General features: G+C 44.8%; 1 protein-coding gene across 2 annotated transcripts in view; it reads left to right on the top strand.

Annotated features, from left to right (window-relative positions):
- The window catches only part of MAP3K9 (mitogen-activated protein kinase kinase kinase 9), a 74,056-nt gene that overhangs the window by 49,143 nt on the left and 8,675 nt on the right, over positions 1–16,238 (top strand). The window contains exons 4-11 of one of the 2 annotated variants that reach the window (XM_081048445.1): positions 1,461–1,609; positions 2,552–2,727; positions 6,887–7,127; positions 8,694–8,816; positions 9,924–10,077; positions 12,398–12,466; positions 13,884–13,996; positions 14,905–15,708. In XM_081048445.1, coding sequence (XP_080904571.1) covers positions 1,461–1,609; positions 2,552–2,727; positions 6,887–7,127; positions 8,694–8,816; positions 9,924–10,077; positions 12,398–12,466; positions 13,884–13,996; positions 14,905–15,708 — 1,829 coding nt within the window. The remainder of the gene's footprint in view (positions 1–1,460; positions 1,610–2,551; positions 2,728–6,886; positions 7,128–8,693; positions 8,817–9,923; positions 10,078–12,397; positions 12,467–13,883; positions 13,997–14,904; positions 15,709–16,238) is intronic. The other variant, XM_081048446.1, reaches the window with a different exon arrangement.

Raw genomic sequence — 16,238 nt, 5'->3', positions numbered from 1 at the left:
TTTAGCTCAAGGTTTAGCCATGTCTTGCCTCCATCCTGGTCTGCTTTGGGTGACCCTCCTCTGTGCTTTCATAGTATCTCTGTTGTGTCTTATTTCTCTGTATTCTAATTGTTTTTTTCTGTTCCTTTCATGAATCTATAGATAAGATCTGTGTCTTATCCTGTATGCCAGGCTTGGCATTGAGCTTGATGCATAGTAAATATTTAGTAGATGTTTAAAATGAATGAGTAAATGGTGGTGCATTTGAATCAGATCTTGAAAGATGATTCGAGTTTATCAAGCAGAGAAATGGTAAAAGGGTACTCTAGAGAGAAAGAACTGAGACTACGTCCAGGGTCCACTATGACTTATTTTGTGTATGCCCTTAATCTATGCTGTTAAACCTATCTGCTTTCCTCATCTGCAAAATGATGATAAAACTTATCTTGCAGGTTTGTTGTAGGGATTCAAGATGATGTTTGTAAACGACTTAGCACCCTACACATACAAGGTACCATGATAAACTAGATAATGGGTTTTCTTTTTTTAATTAATATGATTTTGGGGGGAGTTGTAAGCTACTGATGAATATTAACATTTTTGAGGTTTGTGTTGAAAATGGAAGGAGAGTCACTCTTCCAAATGTTCATGGCCTGACATTTTCTTGTCCTGACTTATTCCTGGAAGGATTGAATGCTACATGATTTTGCCTAGTTCTGATGTTGAATTTAGAATAATTATTCTGCTAAGCCTTGTGCTCCACATTCTCTGACTCCCAGGACATTTGAAAAGAAATTCTTTGTGTGGACTTGAAAGGTAGTGAGGGAACTCTGAAGTCCTCACAGCTGATGCTCTGATTTGCTCCACTGATGCAGGCTGCCCTTGTGAAACTTTCCCCTTTGAATTAGACAGAGGTCTCCATTAAGGGCTCACTCACGCTGATGGGGGTAGGAATCTATTCAACCTAGTGGGCATTACAGAAATCTTTTACAGGAGAAAAATCTGTTTGTTTTGGGGGGTCAGCTCTCTACTTTTCTCAAGCTAAAATAATGTATTTGTGACTAAAGCTGAAGTTTTCTTAAAACAGAAAACAATGTACTTGTATTTTGGGGAGGATATTTCTCCCAGTTTATTGTATGAACAATAACAACAACAAAATAGCTGTGGCCCTTGAGCACTTGATTTAAACACTAGAGTAGCTCATTGAATTTCATGACAGCCCGTGAGAATGCTAGTGTTATTTGCCCTTTACGGATAAGGAATTGGGAAACAAGACTTTGCGACTAAGTGTGGCTGACACTAGAGTTTTTGCTTTCAGCCAGTAGGCCTATGGTCTCCCTTTTATATTACATTAGTACATCTATTTTGTTAGTCTCCCTACATATTGGAGAGAATGTGGGATGCTCAGCAAGGCCTCATAAGCTATCTCCGTGAAGGTGCACCTGTGGTTTATTATGTGGCTTCTGTCTTCTTTTCCTTAGCTATGGGGTACTGCTTTGGGAGCTACTGACTGGTGAAGTGCCCTTCCGAGGAATCGATGGCTTAGCGGTCGCTTATGGAGTGGCCATGAACAAACTCGCCCTTCCCATCCCTTCTACATGCCCAGAACCTTTTGCCAAACTCATGGAAGGTAAGTGATCCCTGGCCAGAGGAAAACTGGACACGGTTTACCTTCCTATTGGCACTTGATAGGTTTTGGCCAATTCTGCAGGGTCCGTTACTGGCAGAGGAGAAGAAGTATAGTCACTCAAGGGAAAATCCTGTGGGCCATGGGAAGAGCTGCTTTAAGATGATGCCAGCACCCTGCTACATTGATGTCACAGATGTTCCTTCTCTCTATCTCCAGTGACTATAGAACTTAACTTAGTAACTAAAGCCTGCTATCCAGTACTTCAGTATATTTATTATTAAATACAAAATAAAAAAGTAGAGCAGCTTTTACTTCAAGACCTCCGAGTGTCTTACATATAGAAACAAAGAGTATCTGAAAAGAAAAGAACTCCAAAAGTCATCTCGTCATATCCGATACTTTTATAGGTGAGAAACCCAAAGCTGAGAGAGGTTAAGTGGATATGTGGCCCCTCCATTAGTTAGTGGCTGAGGTGAGAGTGGAAATAATTCACTTTTCCTGACTCCTACTCCACTGCTTCTTACCCTTACCTCTCATTGAGGTGGGGTAGGATAGCTCATTTATTTACAGGAAAGTGAGGCCCGAGGTGTAATAGTCACCCACTGTGAGGACCAGAGTCCTGAGTAATGTGATAACTTGTGGTAGTCGTGCTTCACCCAAGGAACTCTTTGGACTTGTTTTATCTTTATGCTAAATCAACCATCAGAATCAGATGGGTGCAAAACTACTGCATTTTATTTCCAAATTCACTCTTTATGATTATGATGTTGGACAGCTTGCTTTACTTCTTAATCCCTATCTGTGGTTTCCTAAAATCCCATTTCTGTTTCTGGAAGGAGAAATGAGAGGTGATTTTCTGGTAAATGAGGTCAAGTGATATCCTAAGTCTTACATTTGCCTCTGGCCATTCATGCTTTTTGTCTACTCACATGTTCCATGAAGATTGCTGGAATCCCGACCCCCATTCCCGACCGTCCTTCACAAGTATCCTGGACCAGCTAACTACCATAGAGGAGTCTGGTTTCTTTGAAATGCCCAAGGACTCCTTCCACTGCCTGCAGGATGACTGGAAACATGAGATTCAGGAGATGTTTGACCAACTCAGGGCCAAAGAAAAGGTAAGAAAGAAAAGAAAAAGGCATGCAGGGTTTGAATCCGTAGACCCTCTCTACTGGGCCTAACAAGACTACCTTCTGGCTTCGTTTGCGATAACAGGGCAGGTCTTTCCTTTCCGGCTTTACATGGAGAGAATTCTCCAGGCCTCAGGAATGACCTGAAATAGTATAGACTTTTTCTTTCTTTTTGGGATATGGCAGGATTAATCAGGGGGAGTCATGAATCCAGAGCTCTCCTTGAGGGTATCTACTGCATTGTCCAAACCAGACGAAGAGCACCATTGGACAAGTACCAGTGGGGTGTCACACCCGGCCAGCTGAATATACCACAGGGCTCTAGAAAGGTTTCTTGGTTTTGTAATGGCCTTCTAGATGGGATAACTTGATACAGGGATACTTCAACATTGAGAACAGTTATCAGAACATCTTGCCAGTGTCTTGGTATCACCATTAGAAATAGAATGTGGACTAAAAATACCATGGGTCTGAAATTGTTTGGCATTTTTCATGTTTTTATGAAAAGGGCTGAAAGCCCAAACCAACTAGGCGGGTTCAGAGACTTAGTCTACTAGAGATCCACCTTTTTGTTTTGGTAGCCATTCCTTAAGTGGCCCCTCCCTATGCACTGGGTGTCTAGCTAGCAATCAGTGTCTATACTGGCGAAGCTAATCAAATCACTGGTAGGTACAGGACTATAAATATAAGGGCTATAGCTAGGACAGGAGGAATGCCCATATATAGACATTTTCCCTTCTCACTCCCCACCATGGGAATTTGGGAAAGCAATATGATAATAATAGTAGCTAAAATTGTATATGTCTTTCACTTGAAAGTTCTGATGAGACCTTTTCATCCTTTTTATCCAGGAGTCTTATGGCCCCTGCCACCAACATGTAGGATAGGTGTTAACTGTCTCTTTCTTCTCAGAGCTGAGGGTCAGTGACTTGTCTAGTAAGTGGGGAATCAGAATCTTGAACCTGGATCTTCTGATTTCAGAACCATCTTCTTTCCCGTATCATTGTTTTCCTAAACAAATGACTTCAAAATCATTCGTGGAGCTTATTTGAGGAGAGTAAACTTTTTATGCAACGTAGCAGTTCTAAACCTGGTACTGTTTGGCAAGTCAACGAGCATTCTACAGGAGAATACAGCGAGCCTATGAGGAATGTTTAGGGCGTAGGGAGGGAAGGGGGTGAACCTGCACTGACCATTGAGCAGAATGATTAAAAAAGACTTCCTATTATTACTAATGCTATTCCAGCTAGAAGAACCCCCGAGTTGCTAGCCTTTTGTTAGATTACTGAATCACTGACTCTTGGTTATTTCTTTTGATTGATGAAATTATAAGGGTAACAGCCAGTAAGAAAACTGAAAGTTGGATTTTGTCAGTAAGCAGTTACCAGGAAAAGCCAGGCCCATTCTCATAACAGCTAACATTTATAGAGCATGTATTATGCGACATAGTCTGTTATAAGTCACCTATGTGAATTCTTACGTAAGATCATTATCTTACGTAACACAACCCTGTGATGTCAGTGCTTTTGAATATCCATTTGATGCCCATATTAAGTTGCCCAAGGCCACAATTCAGGCACTTTGTTCCGGAGTCTCTGCTCTTAACCACCATGCTGTAATGCCTCTCCATTATAAGGCTCATAGTTGGGCAGGTGAGGGTAAGATGAACGATGAGTTTTCTCTCTGGAGAGATTCCTTTCAAATCATTGTATGTGAAACATGTGATTTGTATACTATGAGGTTGATCCCCCAGTAGGTGTTTCACAAGAAAGGGATTTACCATATTTGGGGGTTTTCCAGGTATATGGTACCATAGGCAAGCACTCCAGGGATGTCATGGTTTCCCATATGATTCAACTCATTCTTTGGGTTGACTCAACCTGCTGCTTCTAGGTATTGTGACGATGGATTGGTCTCTGGGTTGGGGTGTGATTTCCCTTAAAGGAAGGGGCTTATACCCAAACCATCCCTTAGACAAGGGCATGCAGGAGAGAGGATTCAGGAAGGCTGAAATGAGCCTGAACTTTTCAGCTTTCCCATTTAACAGCAAATCAACCAATTCAAAATCATTTTTCTGAATCTTCCTTATGTTTTTGTTCTCCCAAAGGTGAAAACAAAGTAGTGGGACAGGGAAGCCAACGATTTGGAGGGTGCACAATTAATCTGTTTGGGGCTTATTTCATCAAAGAAGAAGCTCAAACCTTCAGATTCATCTCGCAGATAGTTATGATGAATCTATGTTCCCATAAAGAAGGGTTGCATTTATAAAATTATTTTCTATTTCCTTCTTCTTTCTCATTCATTCATTCATTCATTCATTGATTCAACAGTTATTCAGCAACTACTGAGCACCTACCATGTACCAGACAATTTTCAAGGGGTAATCCTTTTCTCGATTTATCTCCTTTCTATCACTTTTATGGTTGTCTTGATATTCTCTTGGGAATAGAGGACAACTTGAATGAAAAGCAACTAATATCAGAATATTTTATTTTCATCTTGTCTCTGTTCTCTCTTCTGCTCTCTACCTGCTGCTCAGCTTCCCCACTATGTGTTCACATACATTTTTTTTTTTTATAGCTCTAGGTTCTTTTTTCTATAGTACAGTGCTACCTCGGTTTTTGAACGTCTCCATTGACGAACATTTTGGTTTACGAACGCCGTAAATTTTATGGATCTATGGTATCATTAGATAGTACAATTCATGCTAAATTTGCAGTTTTAGGGATTGATTTCAAAGGTCTGGAATAGATTAATCCATTTTGCATTGCTTTCTATAGGGAAACCATGCCTCGGTTTTTGAACGTTTCAGGACTCGAACGGTCTTCCAGAACGGATTACATTCGAAAACCGAGGTACCACTGTATTTTGTTTTAGTCCAGAATGACTTCTTCTGGTGGAACATTTCACTGAGAATTTTAAGTTTCAACCACAGAAATGTAGCTCTGGCTTCCTTTTTTTTTAAACTTTTACTTATTTTCAGTGTGTTTTTCCAGGACCCATCAGCTCCAAGTCAGATAGTTGTTTCAATCTAGTTGTGGAGGGCGGAGCTCACAGTGGCCCATGTAGGGATTGAACTGGCAACCTTGTGGTTAAGAGCACTGCACTCTAACCAACTGAGCTAACTGGCCGCCTCATGCTCTGGCTTCTTTATTGAAAAAGCTTCCTGCTTGAAAGACATGGTTCTCTCAGGTTACTGACAAGAAAGCTTCTTAAGTTTCCCCCTACCCCTAACCACTTCAATCCTAGGTCCCGGGTAACCATTGTTAACAGTTTAGAGTCCAGATTTAAAAATTTTATACACATGCTTTATGCGTTCCTATTTTATCTCCTATTTCCTGATTCCATACTTCGCCTCTTCCCAGAGACTCCATGATGGGTTCATTTATAATACACTCATGCAGAAGGAAAACGGGGAGGCAGGGAAGAGGTTCTGCCCACTTAACATGGCAGTAGTTCTAGAGCAAGTGTCTGGCAAAGACTTCAGGAAATGTTCTCTCTTCTCTTTGTTGTGCTGTCATGATCCTTCCAGAGCAAATGGTTTTGCTTTAAGATAAGATAAGCGTTCAGACCTCGTGCTTCTGTGGATTCACTCATCCAGTGAACATGCCTTACATACCTTTGAACAGCCACCCTGGAAATATTTCTATTTGAATGTTAGCTGATATGGGAGGGTGATTCATTTACAATGGGCACATTTTAAGCTAGATCACATTAAGTTGGATCTGTTTTTTAAAACAATTATTTTCTATAATGGGAAACATAAAAATAGAACCAAGTCTGTAAAATTTAAATACATATGTTTTCTACCCAAGACCTCAATTTTTTCCTCAGTCACAGGCAATTTTAATCAATAATCAAGGAACAATTGGGAACTATGAGCCTCTGTCCTCCGGGCTTAGCCTGTGGGTACTCTAGCTGTATCCTCAGTATGGCTGTTCTGAGATTTCCTTTCCCCACCATTCAGGTGGTCAGGTTTTCATTTACTAGCTATTGAGCCCTTCTCTCCACTGGGAACTTGATGTATGGGGCATTAAAGGAGTGCTTTCCAGGGTGCTGTGAGCAGTAGTGCTCTGGGGCTCTTGGGCCTCACCCCTCTGCACTGAGCGCCCCACTCTTCTCTCTGATGGCTCTACCTGCCCCGCAGGAGCTCCGCACCTGGGAGGAGGAGCTGACACAGGCTGCGCTCCAGCAGAAGAACCAGGAGGAGCTGCTGCGGCGCCGGGAGCAGGAGCTGGCCGAGCGGGAGATTGACATCCTGGAACGGGAGCTCAATATCATCATCCACCAGCTGTGCCAGGAGAAGCCCCGGGTAAAGAAACGTAAGGGCAAGTTCAGGAAGAGCCGGCTGAAGCTCAAGGATGGAAACCGCATCAGCCTCCCTTCTGGTCAGTGGCCAGGGACCTGCTAGGACTTGGGAGCAGGGCAAGGGGCTGGTGTGGCCTGGGGTTAGTGGGAGCCAGGGACTGAGCTTGGAAACACAAGCTGGTTTGGAAAGAGCCATTCTATTCAATGGAAAGACTGGCGTGCTGAAAAGCTACCCACCTCAGGGGAAATTTTGAGTGTGACTATGAAGGGAAGAGAAAGGTGGTGGCCCTGACAGTCTGTGGTTGCTCACATAGGCACATCTCACTTTAGGCGGACTTAGAGAAGGAAGTATGTAATTGGGGGGGGAAAGTTCCTGGGTATGTATATGTGAGACAAGTGAACTCTCGTCTCCACGACGTAACTCATCTCAGGCTTTCTTGAAATAATTAGTTCTCTGCATGCAGTTGAGATGAGGATTAATATATAAGAATTTGATTTACACGTACCCTTTTTACAGAAACACATCGGCTGAGTGTGAGTACATGTGTAGAATCTATAGCCTTGGGAAAATTCTAAGAAATATGAAACTATGAATTAGAATCTTGTGGGGTGCAGTGTACCCATAGGGAGAGACGTGTGCTCAAGCGTGTGTTTATGTAGATAAAAAGAGTTGACTGGATTCGGAGTCCGTAAGGCCTCCAGGAAGCAAGCTTATCAGAAGCGTAAGGAACCCAGGAAACGTGACACAACAGGAGCAGAAGTGGATGACTTTAAGCACTAGGATGGTGGCTTACATACAGACAAGGGAATTCATTTAGTGAAAGTCAGTGAATGTGTTCATGGGACATGTTTACTGGTTTCCCTGTTGTACATTTTTTTTCTTTCCAGGTAACACAGAGTCTTTAAGCACCTCTTGAGCATATAGCATGTGCCAGCATACCGCAGCATACGGGGGAAGCAGATAGAAAAGCAATAGTTCCCACCTTCAGGGAGATCACAGTCTAGTAGGGAGATAGGTGTCAACTCACAGTCTAATTATAATACCCCTTTGATAAATGAGGAGAATGAAACTCAGAAAGTCATAGCTGTAAGTTTTACATTCCTGGTGCTATGCTGTAACTGCCTTTGGAATATGTCAGAATTTGGACCTTTCATCCCAGGGCCCTCACTTCCCTGAGTTCCCACCAAGCACTAGTTCCTGTTACCCTGCTCTGCCTGCACGGAGTGATAATCATTAGTCTGCCTGCTTTGGTCCCCGAGAAGAGGAGGCGTATGCTCAGCTTACATGAAATGGAGAATTTTAAGTTGGATTTCCTAGAATAATTAGCTCTCCTGACCTAAAAATGACTATTCTAAATATGTAATTGCTACACCTGTATACATTATACAGACAGCTTAATGAAAACTGTCTAATGGCATTCACTCGGATAAGGAATTTCCTTCTCCTCGTGCTTTCATCTTGCCATCCTACCGTCTGTTGGGGAAGCAAAAGGATTCTAAAACAGAATATTTCCCAAGTGAAGAAGGAGCTTCTCAGGAAATGGGGGCCTGTCCCTCAAGCCTGCCAGGAAGTGTCAGTTTTCTATGAATTTGATTATGGGAAAATTCTAATGCATACACATGTGTTTATTTTTCCCCCCAAGCAGATTTCCAGCACAAGTTCACGGTTCAGGCCTCCCCCACCATGGATAAAAGGAAGAGTCTCGTCAACAGCCGCTCTAGTCCTCCTGCAAGCCCTACCATCATTCCTCGCCTTCGAGCCATCCAGTGTGAGACTGTTTCCCAAATTAGTTGGGGCCAGAACACACCAGGGGCACCTGTCCCCTACTCTGTCCAGCCACCGACTGGTCCAGGCTTGCTCCATCCATAACTTCTGCCACCTCTTCTCGACAATGTGTATATACATGCACATATGTACGCAAACCGTAGCCCTCCCCTTGTCTTCCTCCATTAGTTTTACTGCTGCTTCCTCTACCTTTTGCTCTTAGTCAGATACCAGAAAAAGGGTATGTGGGCATTGTGGGTATGAAGCAATTTGGAAACAGGTGTATGATGTACGTATAGGTTGGTACCGTGGCCTGGGAACCTTGTGAGCTCCTCCATATTTGGTGCATCATTGTTTTTCTTTTGTTCATGCTTCCCAGGGAAGGGTGGCTTCAAAGTGTCGTCCGAGGGAAACTTGCCAAATATTTTATGATAGTCCAAATCTGGACCAATTTTATTTTTATGGCAGTGTTTATTAAAAAGAATTTACACATACACATACATGTACACATGTGCATGCATGTGTGTGTATGAATGAATTAGTTTCCCTAATTTAAAGGTAGAAATCATCAAAAAAAAAAACCACAACAAAAACGCTAGATTTCTGGCTTTCCTTGATATTAAGTCATTGGATTCGCTTTTGCATGTGGTCACAGCTGGCTGGAGCTCACGGCAGCTTCCCCATGCCCTGCATTTTGCTTTAGTTCCCTCACTTCACTCATTTGTGGGATAAGCCAAGTCTCTGAAACATTTGGGTTTCAGCCCTTGCTCTCAGGTACCAATTTCTGAGGACTGTTCCTCCTCTCTTATCTATTACATTTCTGTAGGCCTATTCCTTCCCTGTCCTCTGACTTCCTTCTCCACAGTCTTAAAATCCTCATTTTCTTCCTTTCTAGCACTTTCTTACCAAATTTCAGTACTTCCACATCTTCCTTACCCCTTATCTTTTTCTCTTCCACCTACCTCCTCACCCACCCCCCCACCCCCAATTCCACCCAACAAAACATGTGTGTGCGCGCGTGCATGTGTGTGTGTCTGCCTGCTTGGGTAGAGGCTAGTTATGGGGGGACTCTGTCTGTTTTCAGATCCCATCCAACCTTTGTTATTCGCAGTGACACCAGGTGAAAGCAGCAAAACCTGGGGCCGGAGCTCAGTCTTCCCGAAGGAGGAAGTGGAAGAGGAAGAGAAGAGGGCCCCCAAGAAGAAAGGACGGACGTGGGGGCCGGGTACACTTGGTCAGAAGGAGCTTGCCTCAGGAGACGAAGGGTAAGATCCAGATGATGGGAAATTCTTTCTCATTTAACATCGGGTGCGCTCTTTTCAACTATGATGTGAAATACCATTTTCTCTGTTGCGTGTTTCACTTCTTTCTGAGAAATTATAAGCTTCTTGATCTTTACCACAAAGTTTTCCAATCTCCTTTTTCCCTGGAATCTCCTAGGATAGGGGTCGGCATACTTTTTCCAATAAGGGCCAGATGATAAATATTGTAGGCTTTGTGGGCCAAGTGGTGTCTCTTGTAACTACTCAACTCCACTGTGGTAGTACAGAAGTGGCCATAGACCATGGACAAGACGTAAATGAATGAGCATGGCCATGTTCCAGTAACAGTTTTTATAAAAACAGGTAGCAGGCAGGATGTAGCCCACAAGTTATAGTTCACTGACCCCTGAAGGTGTCCTAGTCAGAGTAGCAAGTACTCCAAGCATTAAGCAGATATAGAGTTCTCCTGAGCGTTCCCCTTATATCTGGCTCTTCCCCTTAAAACATCTGCTCAGAAGAAAGAGAAGGAAGAGTGGATTATGAGACTCTTGACTTGAGGCTCATCCCGAAGCAGCGGCCCACAGAATAATCTAGCTCTAGTAGAGCAGTTAGACATAATTCGAGGGCCACTAGAACTTCTCTTAGGCCCCACCCCATAGCCACACTGATGTGTATGAGCTCCCCCTCTGTTCTTGCTGTGGGCTTATAGCCTAGGAGACAAATTGTACCCAGTTCCAGTCCTTCAGAGGCTAGTCACTAGTAGTGTAGTAAAGAGTTTGCATGCTGACCCCAGCCTGCCTGGGTGCAAATCCTGGCTCCACCATACCCAGCTGGGGGACTTTATGTTTTCTCATCTATAAAATAGGGATTATATCTGCACCCATCTCATGGAGTTGATGGAAAATTAGATAAGTTCATCTTTGTGAAGTGCAAAGATTAGCTAGCTCATGTGGCCGGTTAGCTCAGTTGGTTATAATGCATTACTACTAACACCAAAGTTGCCGGTTCAATCCCCGCATGGGCCACTGAGCTGCACTCTCCTTTAGAAAAAAACAAAAACCGATTAGCTGCCTCATAGTGAGCATGTGTACATATTTGCTATGGTTCTTCCATGTTTCTCATACAATTCTCTTTCATACCTGAAGAATGAACATAGTGAATTATGCTTCTTATTCTTGGTGTTAGAATCTAGAACCATGTTTTTTGACTTTTCCTAGTGTGAGTATAAGTAGCAACCACCTTTACCTTTTTAAGTGGCTCTACGAAGAGCTTCCAAGGTTGAATATTAGGCTTATACGTACCCTGAACCTATAAGGTAACTGCCCTTGGTATTCCTCCAAACACTAAGATTTCATGTCCAAAATCTGTTTCTCTGTGTTATACCTTGGAATAGAAAATTTAGATATGAGGGCAAACTTACCTAAGTGATGTAGGAATTCAGTGATTGAGCTCTCTGGGGATGACAGAGTGCTCGGCTATACTGAATTCTACAGTAGCAAGAGCTCCTCTGTTTGTCCTTTGAGCCCTGGCCTAGAGTAGGGCTGAGCTGGGGATGAGAAGAAGCTGTCACCCTGAATCCCGTGATATTACTGACATTAGTGTGATTCTAGGTAGGATTTCCGAGGGTGGCTATGGATCCCAATAGTTTCTATGGCTCTGCTTCATTAAAAGATTTTTTTTTTGTCTTGTTAGTAAAGTAACTTTATTTTGCCTTACCAAATATTAACTTTGGGATTTTCTTCCTCCGTATTTAGATTTTTCCCTCAAAACTTTTGAGTGAGTTCAAAATATGTGACTTTATTTTTCATGATTCTCAATTCCTATTGAAGAGATAAAATATAAATCTACCCAGTCTCGAGTAAAGACTTCTTTAATGTCAGATATTTTTGAGAGCCTCTGCATGACAATATTTCTAAATTTAGTCCCTGTTGACTGAAGAAAATACATAATGGCAAAAAACTATCTTGAATTTCATAAGGTTAAGTGAATTTGCATTTCCATACTTTAAAAAAATAGTACATATCTGTAGGAAACATACGCACTTATCTGTAGTCAGCTTGGGTATTGATGGGTTCACAGGCCCCCTGCAATTATGCTGTGGCTGCCCAGGGACCTTTGTCACACAGATTTGGGAGGTCTGGTGTGTAACAACTAAAGCAGGGCCATCTTGTTAATACTTTTTAATGGTGTAGGCTTTGCTGACGATAAGGGGAGGGTGGATGGCGATGTAGCTAGAGGTCAGCTCTGAGGGTTCTCGTGTGGGAAAGGCTAACACGAGATGTGCCCGCTGCTGCCCACTACTGATTGTCTTTATTCATTGAAGATCCCCTCAGAGACGTGAAAAAGCTAATGGTTTAAGTACCCCATCAGAATCTCCACATTTCCACTTGGGGTGAGTCTACTCTTCACCCTTGCAAATGTATTGGTAATAATCCCCCTTCCATTTCCTTGTTCTCCCAGCATACCCCAGAGACTCAAACCTCATTATTACCAGGCTGTGCTGATGTGTTGTTGTTGTGTGTTTTTTTTAAGCAGTACCATCGTGCACCTTGGGAAAATTCCTGTGTTGGGTTGACTATTGCTTGTTCTTCGCTTCCCTGACCTGTTGGGGTTCTCCGGGCACCCTTAGTTTTACGCAGACGGTACTTGGCTATTTACCCTTTGGTCTGTAGCCCTAGCTTTGACTTTACTAATCTGGATTTCCTTGAATCCAGAGCTGGGGGCGGTGTTACAAGATTATCAGTTAGAAGACCCAGGCTAGGGGTTTAGCAACATGCTCATTTCTGGCTGTGTCTTTTGGGGGACACCACTGTTGGCTAGAATGTACTTTAATTCATTGGTGTTTGTGATAGCACTTGAAACAGAGATCTGAAGTCAGGAAAAAGGTGGTCGTTCAGGATGGGCTGGCAAGAGGAGGCTTTAGTTGAACAGCTTTTTCTATCCCGAAAATGAGAGCCACCTCTGGTTCTAATCCTCGTATCTCTAAGGCAACCATAGCACAGATTTCTCAGTCCTCCCTCTTGCTGTCCTCAAGGGAAGAGACCAGTGTTTCTGGGCCCCTGATTCCCCCAGCCTATAAGGGGGTTGGGCGGGGCTCCCGGTCTGTATCCTGGAGTTACTGGCTTGTCAGTGTGAGCTGATCACAAGGATTTGAAAGTGAGCTCCTGTCCTTTTCCTCTCCAGTCCCAGACAAACCGAGGGCTCAAGTACAGCACTGTGTATTACCCACATAGGTCTGTCCCAAAGTGCACTGTGTGGGTGCAGCTTTGTTGTCTCGTTTTTGTTGTTTGAGAAGTGGATGGCTTTGAAAGTTGCCTAAGCATGCCATAAGCTTGGAAGGAGAAATTAAGCAATGATGTGAGTGGAGAGGCCTGGCCCATCTCTGCTACTTCCTTGCCCAGAGCTTGCCTGGCATCGCAGGTCTTGGCATTGCAGTATTTCTAATATCACCAATGTGTTGTGTTCAGTGTCTGTGGATTGATGGCCTCTCCCTTAAGATGGGCTCAGGCAAGATCCTGGCTTCTGCTGGATAGTCCTTCTCGTGCTTCCAGCCTGCTCACCAGACCTCGCAATAGCCCATAGCAGCATGTGAAGGCGATGGGTCATGCCACTGCTTTTCTTTCCCTAGAGCATGTGCACTTTTGTTAGTGAAGCAGGTGGGCTCAGTAAGGTTTATTGCCTGTATCCCAAGGTTCTTGGGCTTTGATGTAATTAAGCAGACGGAAGGACATTTCCACAGGCCCATGCGGCTGAGGGTGGAGGAAGAGAAGTAAGCAGTTTTAACAGTTTCCTCATTTCCCCTTATTTAGCCTCAAGTCCCTGGTAGATGGATACAAACAGTGGTCGTCCAGTGCCCCCAACCTGGGGAAGGGCCCGAGGAGCAGCCCAGCCCTGCCAGGGTTCACCAGCCTCATGGAGATGGGTAAGCATAGCCCTCGTCTTGATTCTCCACTGTTCCCTGAGGGAATTCTTGGCCAAGCTTTTGGGACTATTTAGGACCCTTAGTATTACTGCATGGGAGTCGTTTCCTCTTACTCAACTCCTGGTCCCTCACCCTGTTCCCTCTTAGTCTGCCCTACTCCCATTTTGAATCTTCCCAAATCACTACTGCTGCCATGGAGCCTGCCCTTGGCCTTCTATCCCAAGGGGCTAGTTATAATCTCCTTAGGAGAGTGCAGAAGTTTGCGGCGTGAATCAGCCATCTCCCTTTTCTGGGTCTGTTTCCTGGTATTTTAATGTGGGGAGTCCACAAGAGATGGTGGTAGAAGACGCTGCAGTCTTCCTCTTAAGGAAGCTTTACAGTGTTGCCCATGATTACTAAATGGGTAAGTTCTTCTCCAGGATCTCTTTCAGATAGTCCTCTTATGTCTGTAGATTTCCAAGGTCATAGCAAATCAGTCTATAGAGTAGATTGGCCTTTACCCATGTAGGGGATTCTAATCCTTTCCAGGAAACTAGTCCTAAGACAAGTCTCTAGGATATCATTCTAGAAATCCAAGGTCCCTTCCAATTTTAAGGTGCAAAAAATTAGGGATATTTCTGTTTTATCCAATGTTCTAGGAAACACACTGTGCTTCTTATGTTGAGGGTCCCTATGCTCTAAAGAAAGAGCAAATTAGCAGGTCCCCTTTCGGCAAATAGGGAAACAGGCTCTGGAATGGAGAGTGATTTTCCCACTGATCACAGTTGAGTGTGGAGGGTAAAGCCCTATTGGTTCAGTGCCCAGTCCCTTGACCTCAGGAGGCCTGGAGATGGAGGATAGGACGAGAATCTTATTCTTGTTGCTTCGTTCCCATTTCCTCTTTCCTGTTCCTCTTCTCATCTTCACAGAGGATGAGGACAGTGAAGGCCCAAGGAGTGGGGAGAGTCATCTACAGCATTCACCCAACCAGTCCTACCTCTGTATCCCGTTCCCTCGTGGAGAGGATGGGGATGGCCCCTCCAGTGATGGAGTCCACGAGGAACCCACCCCAGTCAACTCAGCCACCAGTACCCCTCAACTGACGCCAACCAATAGCCTCAAGCGGGGTGGCACCCACCACCGTCGCTGTGAGGTGGCTCTGCTTGGTTGCGGGGCTGTTCTCGCAGCCACAGGCCTAGGGTTTGACCTGCTGGAAGCTGGCAAGTGCCAGCTGCTTCCCCCGGAGGAACCTGAGCCACCAGCCCGGGAGGAGAAGAAGAGGCGTGAGGGTCTTTTTCAGAGGGCCAGTCGTCCTCGCCGGAGCACCAGCCCCCCATCCCGGAAGCTCTTCAAGAAGGAAGAGCCCATGCTGTTACTAGGAGACCCCTCTGCCTCCCTAACACTGCTGTCTCTCTCCTCCATCTCCGAGTGCAACTCCACCCGCTCCCTGCTGCGTTCCGACAGTGATGAGATCATGGTGTATGAGATGCCTGTCAGCCCAGTTGATGCCCCACCCCGGACCCCCTGCACCCACAACCCCTTGGTCAATGTCCGAGTAGAGCGCTTCAAGCGAGACCCTAACCAATCTCTGACTCCCACCCACGTCACCCTTACAGCCCCCACCCATCCCAGTGGTCACCGACGGACTCCTTCAGATGGGGCCCTCAAGCCAGCGGCTCTCCTAGCCAGCAGGAGCCCCTCCAGCAATGGGTTGAGCCCCAGCCCTGGAGCAGGTGAGTCTTGCCCGCCTCCTCCTTTCTTTTTCCTGCCTTTGTGCCTCCCCCAGTAGTGAACTCCATTTCTCTGACTCAGCCAATCAAGACGTGCTGCTCTGGGGTGGAAGAGTGGCCGACTTCTCTCTGTCCTGTACCTCAGGGGGTCTTGCCTGAGGAGCGAAAGAGGGCAGGCAGTTTCTGGGACCCCTGCAGATGTGCAGGCACTGGGTCTTCGAGTGCACAGTGCAGTGCTTTCAGCCTACAGGAAGGGCAGGAGTCTGGCGCTGCTTGTTCCCTGCAGAGGAGAACGAAATTACTGAAAGGAGTCCTGCCCTGCATACAGGACGGGTATTTTCTGCAACATAGCTGGGCTCTTGCTTCTCATTATAGCATTAGGATAGAAACACTCATGAGGCAAGCTTTCACCTGTGCCGCACACCCTGCACCACTCATCCCTGTCTCATGCCTGACTCTTTGGATGTGGAGATGTGACCAGGTAAATTGCGGTGCCTGTGCATATGCCTGCCTTCACCATCTGACACCTGTGA

This window comes from Rhinolophus hipposideros, assembly GCF_964194185.1.
Source record: "Rhinolophus hipposideros genome assembly, chromosome: 5".
NCBI classification, from domain to species: Eukaryota; Metazoa; Chordata; class Mammalia; order Chiroptera; family Rhinolophidae; genus Rhinolophus; species Rhinolophus hipposideros.
Note: the sequence above shows the minus strand (reverse complement) of the source record. Positions and strands in the feature narration are given on the sequence as shown.